The sequence below is a fragment of the Trachymyrmex septentrionalis genome, unplaced genomic scaffold (assembly GCF_001594115.1).
Source record: "Trachymyrmex septentrionalis isolate Tsep2-gDNA-1 unplaced genomic scaffold, Tsep1.0 scaffold123, whole genome shotgun sequence".
Lineage (NCBI taxonomy): Eukaryota > Metazoa > Arthropoda > Insecta > Hymenoptera > Formicidae > Trachymyrmex > Trachymyrmex septentrionalis.
Genome location: NW_017304363.1, coordinates 107,840 through 118,584, shown reverse-complemented (window position 1 = coordinate 118,584; position 10,745 = coordinate 107,840). Strand labels below are relative to the sequence as shown.

The 10,745-nt window shown below is 33.6% G+C and overlaps 1 protein-coding gene across 4 annotated transcripts in view; it reads left to right on the top strand.

Annotated features, from left to right (window-relative positions):
* The window catches only part of LOC108755596 (alpha-catulin), a 54,689-nt gene that overhangs the window by 29,153 nt on the left and 14,791 nt on the right, over positions 1–10,745 (top strand). For all 4 annotated transcript variants that reach the window (XR_001939779.1, XR_001939780.1, XM_018498727.1 and 1 more), the window contains exon 2: positions 3,728–3,917. Coding sequence is in view for 2 of the 4 variants with exons in the window: in XM_018498727.1 (XP_018354229.1) it covers positions 3,728–3,917 (190 nt within the window). In the remaining 2 variants the exon portion in view is untranslated. The remainder of the gene's footprint in view (positions 1–3,727; positions 3,918–10,745) is intronic.

Genomic DNA, 10,745 nt, shown 5'->3' with positions numbered 1-10,745 from the left:
ATGATTGAAAAATGACTTTTAATCATCATTTTGGAGTCATTTTGACATCATTTTAATAACATAATGACTTATGGTTCTGCTTGGGTAAAAGTATCTTCAGATACATTTCAGATACTCTTAAATTAATTTTATTGTAATAATGGTAACGTGTAAAAAAAAATATATCAATTATTAAATGAATCATTTATTCATTCATTTTGATTGCATTTAGATAATTGAAAAAACTTACAATTATCGTAAAACGCTTTAAGATAAGGGAGCGCAAGCATGGCATGGTAGACAACGTACTGGTCTATCACGTCCGAGAGAGGTTCCGGGTTCGATCTCAGTAGGAACCAAAATATTTATGCTCATGTCTTCTCTCGGAAAAGGCCGATAACCTCCCGAGAATATCCTTGCCCATAGAAAAATACCTTTCGAAAAATCCGCCGTTCGGAACCAGCATTAAAACTGTAGGTCCCATATGCTCGTAACAATTAAATAATCATATGAGAGAGTGTAACACACAGGCCAGAGGCCTAACGTAAGAAGAAGAGAAGAAGATTTAAGATAAGAATTGTAAGACGATATTATTCACCGTTATTCATCACAGTTTTATAAACAAAAATGCTTCAAACATTGTGTTCCCGGCTTAACTATACATGCGTTAGAAATTCCTCAATCTAAGATCACTGGCTACGTTCAGCAGAGAAAGCAGCTGTGTAACTGTAAAATTCTTTAATATGACTGATTTGCGTTTAGATTCTGTGAGGAACTAAGGGAAAGACCAATCATGTTATATAGAATTTTGCACCAACAAAGCTGTTTTTTTTTTTTTCTGCGGAATGGAATCAATCGACAATCGCACATAAAATGGAATTGTGACTATGCTGAGAAAATATATCTGAAAAATGCATCTGAAAATCAGCTTAGATGCTATTTTTTTTATCTAGATATACAATAGATACAAATATCAAATTTGTACCTGAGTATAGATATAGAATGTACTTGAGTATAGGTTAGATACATAAAATGTATTGTCTCTCATATATACGTATACGTACAAGGTTTGTTTCATTTTAATCGTCCCAAGCGAATAATTCGAGAAGGAGATGTGGGATTAAAAAAAGTTTCAGACAAAAGTTATGTGATTTTGAGGAGAACACAAGATGGTACCATGGGTTTGGCCTTGGATAATGCTATCAAGGTCATTTTGAATGTTTTAAATGGTACCCTCATTTTTCATTACATATTTTCGTAGCTTACGTCGAGAGCTTTTCAAAACACTATAATAAAATACGTTTTCTTAAGTACTTTTCGAGTTATAAGGCTTGAAAGTTACAATACAATCGGCATTAGCATTACTCAAAATATTAGAATTAAAATTAAAAATTATAAAAATGAATTTTTAATGCCAAAATGAAAATAAGAGGAACAATCTCCAATGGCTCCAATGAATTTGATCTTGACAAATGTTATCCAGATTCTATCTTTTTTCTAAACAAAATATTGTATTGCAATATTAGGCCTGTTTTTTTTAGCTAAATGTAAAGCTCTTAAAAAAAAAAAAAAGAAACACTTATTAACACTTTTCGTATAGACGGGTTCTTTGAACCAGTATGCAATTTATAAATGTGCCACCACATTTGCTTTTCCATTTGTAGTGATAATTATCAATGCCTCTTATAGTTGCAAAAGAAAATTAGGTTAACTCAGCGCCAAATCCAGCCAAATCAATATTATTACAATCGATACTATTACAGCGTTACGACGTCAATAATATTACGATATAATAAAACGTCAAAATATAGTTTTATTCCGTATAGCCATTCACGCTGCCGCGCATGCATGCAATATGCAATTACATGCAACGAAGTGCTATGTCACAGACATCTCTCATTTACATAAGACGATCGAATCGGGATGAATGGAGTCGTTTACGTGCGTATGACTCTATATGTATGTGTGTGTATGCACGTCTGCATAGTGCACGCATTCATCTCTCGAAACAATAGCCCGCGAGTTCGTCCCTTTGCACCACGTCACAGCCCGTATTCCTTTTCCCTCCTCTTCGACCGAGGCAGACATCTCTGAAAGGAACGGCGCACAAATGCATCGTCTAATTGTGTGGAAAATGCAGTGTAGCCGCTACGATTCGCGAATGCTCGGGGGCGCGTTACATAGTAATTTTAACAAGCTACCACAGACTCTCCGCCATAATTCCACGCGCAACGCAAGCAGCTACGTTTATACCGCGGTCGCTAGTCGTATTACAACTGAACAAATGCGGAATATGCGTTACCGGTATGCGGACGAACGTACTGGTTATTTTGAAATCGCCCTGAATTAGACAAGACGACGATGTTAATTATAATAAAATAAGGGAGTCAGTAGCTGTACTAGTCTGTAGATGCGACCGTCCACGAATACTTGATCATTTTTTGCATTCCACGCGGGATTTATCTTTTAGAAAAATAACGAACGAGTATTCTGGAAGATGACGCATAATATGTCGACGCATAATAATTATCCGCTAATTTACTCGGTTTTACTTTATTATATTCTTGACCCGTTTAAATATTTTAATGTGAATATGAATATTAATTTCTTATAACACTTGTCGCGATCGTGTTAAAATAAATGACATACAGGATGGCTCATCTGTCTCGATGGCGATCTCGCATAAATATTACGCGCGTTGTGTGTCACAATAACAAATACATTTCGTAATGATAACAATTCGAATTATTATGAGACTTTGATATCTATTATTACATATAGCATTCGATTTTTTACAAAAAAAATCGTTATGGTACCATTCGTGTACCAAAACTTTACCTAATAGATAGCGGTGTAAGCCATTGCATTGCATTATCTATAATTAGAACGCGATCGTGACACGTATTAAAAGGTGATTATTAAATGTTTCGAAGTGATAATAATTCTGCTAACGCGCGACCTGTGGTGTGGCGTTTGTTTGTGTCTTGACTTGATAGATATAACACATTTCTGAATGTCATCACAAGTCCAAGAACTAGCAAGAACAAATAATCACGATTAAACATTTGCATATGTAGAGACAGACTTTTTCTTTGGTAAAAAATGAAAGAAAAATTTATCAATACAAATTTCGATTATTTCAATTTACGGCGTTATCTATGCTCATCAAATGCTCATGAAAGAATGTTCATTGACGTTTTTTGCTTGAGTTAAATCCTGCTGTCGAAATGCAATCGCAATAAGCGCTAAGAGGAACCAAAATCCACATACCTATATATAATATCAAAATATCAGAATTTAGACTACGTCTTAAAATAAATTTCATATGAGTTTCTCAATTAAACTTCAATTAAGATAAATGTAACACAAATATCTAACTAATTCTCAAAAATCTATTTATAAAACCGTATCATGTCTGATTTCAACCGAGTTTTTCAGTAAAAATGTATCGATCATTTACGTGAGAATTTGATTTTTATTCATAAATACAATATAATTTTATTTTATAAAATATTAAATATTTCGATAACAATAAATTATATATATATATATATATAGACATACATATAATAGACTTGTATGTATAATGATCTTGATATTCATTACAACAATAATGTTTAATAAATACAAGCCTAAAACCAAAATTCTCTTTGTCAATTATATAATATTAAAATTCTAAAATGAAATTTCATATAGATCTTTTCGACTAAATATTGTGCACTCATCAAAATGCAATATCTTTCAACAGATTTCTACGTTAATCTCACATAGAGAACGACCGCTATGCTCGGACCGGAGTTTGCGAGCGGTTGCCAGGGTCGGCCAGGCGGTAAATTTGGCGGTCGAGAGATTCGTGACCGTCGGCGAAACTATCGCGGACGACAACCCGGAGATCAAACAAGACATGTACGAAGCGTGCAAAGAGGCGAGGGTTGCAGGTAAGTGTAACAACACTTGTGACAATACGCACAAAATTGATGGTAATGTAAATAGACGTACGAGTAAAAAATAAAATAATTAGAATGTCTTTATATATAATTTAGCTTCTGATAAAATTTAAACTCAATGATCTGTCGGTAAATATGTTAGAGTTCCTTCGATAATCTAAATTAGCAAGACTATTGTTTTTTACTCAATTATTATTAAATAACAAAATTTTGAATACACTATGTAATATTCCAATTGCAAGTTGCATTATTATTGAAATTATTTATAGTATAGATTTTATGTATGCGTGTCGAAAGATTTTCATATAAAAAAAATATGTTGCAACAATGCCAATACTTCTCACATTTCATTCGAAATAAAGAAAAGTATCACTGTGAGTTTCACAGAACGAATGAATTTCATAGAACGGATGAAAATTACATGGTACAACATAAGCGCAAATTCAATACAAATGTTCTCATGAATATTACGATAGTACATTAATCAAAAGTTAGGACAATATAAACATATCCAATTGCACATTACAGAATAAATTCGCATTAAAACTTGGCGTATTTTGTACGCCAACATCATGCATCTGTTGGAGATTATGTGAGTAACTTTAGAATGGGTGTATTATTTAGCAGAAGAGCAATACAATGCAGAGATTTACATTAATTTGCAAAATTTTTCATTGTCCAATATTATTACTCTCAAGAAATTTAAAGAGTAAAAAAAGAAAGTTCATATTTTGCGGACAATATATTTTGCTACGTTCATGACAGTATTCAAAGAAGTATGCAAGAGATAACGCTTATTAAAATTAATATGTTAATCTTGTTTAAATATATTGTATAAAATTTGTAATGTTATTCTCTTTTAAATCTAATACACATACACATACTGATATGAATAAAAGTAGTGTAAAGAGAGCAAACAATATTGTTGCGAAATTTCTATCTTGATAATAAATTTTATAACAATGACATAATTTGAAGTACTTTAATACTTTTACTCAGTTTATATTTTATTGAAAACTTTGTATTCCTTTGAGATTATCTTCTTCTCAAAAAGAAATTGTATTATAACTTACACCAGTTTCTTTTACACAAATAACCAAGCAAATAACATTATCTCAAACAGTAGATATTTCACCATCTCAATATTTAATATATTATAATTATGTTACTTTAGATAAATTCGCAATCGAAAGCCGTTCATAAATATGAAATTCGTATTACGTTATTTATAAGAATATAAAAAGCAATAAAGTAAAATGTATAACTCTTTCTCGTTTTTTAATTCAGCGTTACTTATGATTCGCAAAGTTCAAAATCTTCAACTATTCGTCAAATAGATCACCAAAATTTGATTCGCGTCAAGATTTAAGAGGACGCGCGGCGAATTATACTCCAACGCAATTTTATGATTCGCGTTACGCACGGAATATTTTAATAGTTACGACTAATATTCTTTTTAGCATATAAATTAGTATCTTATAGTCTCTTCACTTTTTAAGAAAAGAAAAGAGACAAAGAAAGATAGAATGCATATGCATCAATGAACACAATATGTAGGTTAAAATATTATATATTTCACAAAACTATCAAACATTTTCATTCGTGTAAGAGCAGATTTCTTTCCACACTATAACGTATAAGGAAACATCTTCAGATTCAAAACGAGAACATCAAACATCGAAAAGATACAAATTGCACCTCTCATACGCAACCTTGCGCGGACAACCTCTAAGAGCACGCAAACCGGAAAAGAGCTCCATACACGCAAGGATAAGGCTCGTAACCTTTGAACGTCACTCTCTCTCTGAAATCTTATCGTCGGCAGATTATATCTTTTCGTATCTTCACGCTAAGCTGCACATTGCAGAACGACTGCTGCTACCATGTGGAAACAGCGCGCGCGATGACCCAGTTTCACCAAACCTTGAAAGGTTTTTCGTCACCTACATACAAGAAGAGCCTCGGGACGTATCTTTGCCAAATAGCGAAGAAGTAATGGTCGAAGTAAGGGATATTTCTTTCCAGCACACCTGTTCGCTCTTCGGGGAGAATTGTGCCGCGAAAATAGAAAAGAGACGGTCTCGGTGGTCTTCAACGTGAAAAGTCTCACACCACAAAATTAAAGATCTTGAAGAAAGCTTTCGTAGCGATACCTATTCAGCATAGGTTTGAATTAAAGAATACTCTATTCGAGAATAAAAGAAACAACTAATAAGTATAAGAATATATATGTATATATAGTAGAAATGAAATATATTACACTTATACCAGAATGAATTTTAAAGATTGTAGCATCGCTTATATATTTAAGAAATACTATTATTATATCAGTTATTCTTTTCGCTGTCATCGATCTTGCGCTTAAGGAAAAACGGGCGATAAATAATGAACCGACGAGCTTTCGTCACAACACTGAGGTCAAAACAGGATTATGTACATACAATCTGAAACAGCGCGCTTCACGAATTTAGAATATCGATGAAAATTCTAGATAATAGATAAGATAATAAAATTCGATTGTTAGATACGTGGAATTGTTTATCGGAGCATGAGACGTATCAATTTGAAGTAATGAAATAAGCATCGAAAGAGCACCGATATTACAACAATCGTGCAGAGACATGCAAGCTTACTACTACCTGCTGGCTTGAACAAATCGTTTCGCGTGGTATCGCGTGTAAATCGGTAGGTGTAACTAACCGTGGAATTGCGAACGCTATATCGTGCTTGTGGGATTCACTATGACACAACACGCGACGAATTTGTATAAACCGTCGGCATCGGTGGTTTCTGCATACAGATCACTCTTCGTACGTATACGTTTGAGGTTGAGCTTTATTATTATCACGAAAACCATCATTTCTCAAAATAGAAAATCCAAAATCTTCGTGAAGTACAGAGTAGAATTCGAGATAGAATTTTAAATAGCGATTATACGTGATAAGGTATAATTGCACACATTTCCGACGTGCAAATCAAAATCGAATGGAAGATTCGCAACATTGGATACGGAATGCTTAAACGCTTGGTTATACTCCCTTTCTCAAGATAACGCTATTTTCGAAGCTCGGTGGAATTTAAACTCGCGCACCAGAGCAGCGGTGACGGAGAACAAGCGCATTACTGTAACGAAAAGCGACTACCGTAAAAGATAAATGGCAACATGCCAAATTGATATATCTGGGGAGAAACAGCATACGGTAAGCACAAAGCAACGCTGAGGAATAGTCGCACCTAATCGCATCTAATCAGAAACACGAACAGCCTACAGTCACTGCCAACTGTAGTGAGTGCACTCGAGCAAGTTGATGAATGCATAGGCATTTGGCCCGACATCCATTTCAAATCGGATGATAATTACTAAAAGATTATAAAGACCACATTTCATGGTGTATATTAATATGTAGCACGTAATAGTAAACGGAGAGTACGATAGAGTGCTTTTCATTTAGTTATTCATTAGCTCTTCTGTGCCATATTGACACTCTATTGCAACGAAATAGTCACCGATGATCAATCGGAATCATCATGTACGAAAAACAAATGGAAAAGCAGAAATCGAATTCGAGATAATTGACAATAAAATGCAGTTATATACAAATAAAGGCTGGAAATATCGCGATGCGCGGGGCAAAAATAAATTGTCCGAGAACTGAAATATGAATATCGAGCGGGTGAAATCGAAGGAAATCGTCAACGCGACGTTGTTAATGAGACACGCTGTGAATTTTGTAGTTCCAATTTCATTCGTTCGCGATTATGTCGAGTGACATGAAATAGTCGCTTTCTTTGTATCTTCGCATATATTATTAATTATTATCGCATATATTATTAATATAATATTATTAATATTAGATTTGTATCTTGATAATATTTTACGTTCAAATCAGTTTAATGAACAAAACATTTATTAATTACTATAATATTATTAGAATCAAAAAAAGAATATATTAGCTTAACTTGTACGTAAAACATTTGTAATATTTCGATAAAACATGCATATGTATAAAATTATATAGATATTAGAGAGTTTGTATACAGTTCTCTATCAAAGTATCCGGTTAATTTGCTTTGTGTAAACAGATTAATAACCTCGACAAATTGATCAATTTAATACACAATCATTGAAATCAAATGCTAACGATTCTACCGCAATTTTCTTCGCACAAATAAGCCAACATTTCCCAGACGTAACGGTAATAAATCCATTTTTATGACGGAACTAACCGAATAACAAAAAGTTTTCAGCTTACAGCATATACGGGCACAAGAGAGCGATTTTTATCATGACGTGTCACTTGGGAAAAACGCGATATAAATTCACTCGGCGTATTTTAGTAGCGAACAGCTACTAAAAAGGCCCGTTCAGATAGGGCTATCGTGAAAAAATCGATGAAAGAAATAATAAATTGGATTATACAATACTATGCAAACTTGCACAAAAAGCCGTACAAACGAAAGTCACATTGTACATCTAAGATGTGTAAAGTGAAATACTATTAACGAAGAAGCGTAATGTAAATATTGGAATAATTTAACGACGCAGACTGATGTAAACGCGGATAAACGTTTCGCTAACGAGTAAAGTTAGTGATTCATTAGTCACATTCATTGCCATTGATCGTTCATAAGTTCGCGTTATCATGGTTATCATAAAACGCCGTTCCGCGCTATTTACTTCCACAGTTTAATGGTACCCTCTGATGAACGCAAGCATTCGTGTCGCTTGCACAATTATAAATCCACATTATGCACGGTAATTCATTTTAATCTTAATAGACAAATATATTTGGAAAATATGCAGTATGGAAAATTTTACCAAAAAACATTGTATTGTATTGTATTTATTAATCCCTGCCTAATGGTTTCCGGTCTACATAATTTCTTTTACAATAAATGTATCTCGTTATATATTTTTAACGCACATTTTAGCACACATTTTAACATATAATAATAACATTGATTACACTGTATTACTCTTCCTATATTATCTCATTCTATTAAGACAAGTCAGCAAAGTCAGCAAAGTCACTCAGCATATTAACTCAAATTAAATGAAAATTAACAAAGTCCAACTTATATATATATCTTTTATTAGCAACAATATCCAAACGTGGCTATTTGTATCTCCAGTAACTTACGTCCATCCTCATAAAACATCGCTTAGGATTTATATACATCCTATCTGTCTAGTTAAACTCCTCTTTCGTCTTTCCTATTTCCCTCTTTTCTACTTCTTTTCTTGCCTTTTCTACCATCTTCATTATTTCCAGTCCTTTGCCCTCTTCTCCTAAAAATTCTCCCATCTGCATTCCATTCTTTGTCTATTCACACTCCGTTAACACGTGACACGTACCCTTCTCTGCAACCTGGCATATCCTGCATCTCCTAACCTCTTCCTCTCTCCAATACTGACCCTGTCTTGTTTCATTTTCACATTTGTACCTGACTATTATGCTCCTACCCTTCATCCTTTTCCTCCCTTCCAGATATTTTTTACCCAAAAACATTCCAAATAAATTTAGAGTAATATCAATTATGTCTTTCATAAAAACTTGTTCATTACTTCGTGAGTGAAAGCCTGTAAACAGATAAAAATCACTTGTTTTCTTTACATTTGTATTTTACTTGGTTAATTACTGCAAGATTGCTATGCTAAGAAGAAATACCACATCGACATGGATATCCAGTCAAATCCAAGACTAAATCATAGCATTGATAACGCTCTATCATCAATAAATCATCAAGTAAATTATTCGTTTATGACTAGAGTTTTCCTAATCACGCGAGTTAAAGCAACGCGTATAATTGTTCTTGCAACATTATCGCGTGCCAGCAGAAAGTTAGCAATTAAGCGATTGATACGCATCTTGGAAAACTTTAGTTTGTTCAAAATTCACAAACCATTTCATAACAATGATTTCATTTCCTGACATCTACGTGATAAATTAATCTTGTACATATAATGGTTCAATTAATAATAACGTGGAACAAAAACAGTACTTTCCGCTTGTGAATAAGAAATAAAAACGTAAATGTCAATCTTAAGTTTGATGTGCTTAGCTCCCAGCTCGATGTATTTTGTCGTGCGAATCACGAAAAGCACACTCCTAGAACATGCTGTGCGCGTCACATCCGAGCAATCTCTCCAATTGCAATCCACCCATTGCGATGCACCCCGTCCACCAATATCGAGATATGAGGTACGTGAGGTGTGCTCTATTTGCTTCCTTTACCCTCGAAAACCCTCACCATAAAGACCGAAATTAGGCAGACACTTTTATTAATAAAATAGTTTGCTTATATATTGCATCCAGCATTAATTACGTAATTAAGTAATTAAGTAAGTAAAAAGCTGGATTCAAAAAAGATAAATAGTTCTTACTCATTAATATGTTTCTTTCGTGATTCGTGGAATATAGACAATTATAAAATAAATGTATAGACTTTACAAAGCTCGTGGTTCATAATTATTCTGATAAATACATGAAAAAAAACCGATCCTCGATTATCGGAATAATAACTGAATACGTAGTTATATACGAAATGATATGAAATCAGCGCACTTCGATTTTGAAATTAGGTCAAGTTCTCTTACGTAACAGTTAGTCTATATAAAACGCTATAAGGATTCCATATCGAACCGACTAATCTTACAATACTGGCATCGCTTTACTAATCAGTTCGATAAAAGGATATAAGCGATTTGCCCTTTAAGAGAATACTGGGCGCGGTAACACAAAAAAAGAATATTGCGATATCTTTAATCGTTGCGTTAAGTATTCAATTACGAATGTCTTACATATTCTTTAGCAATGT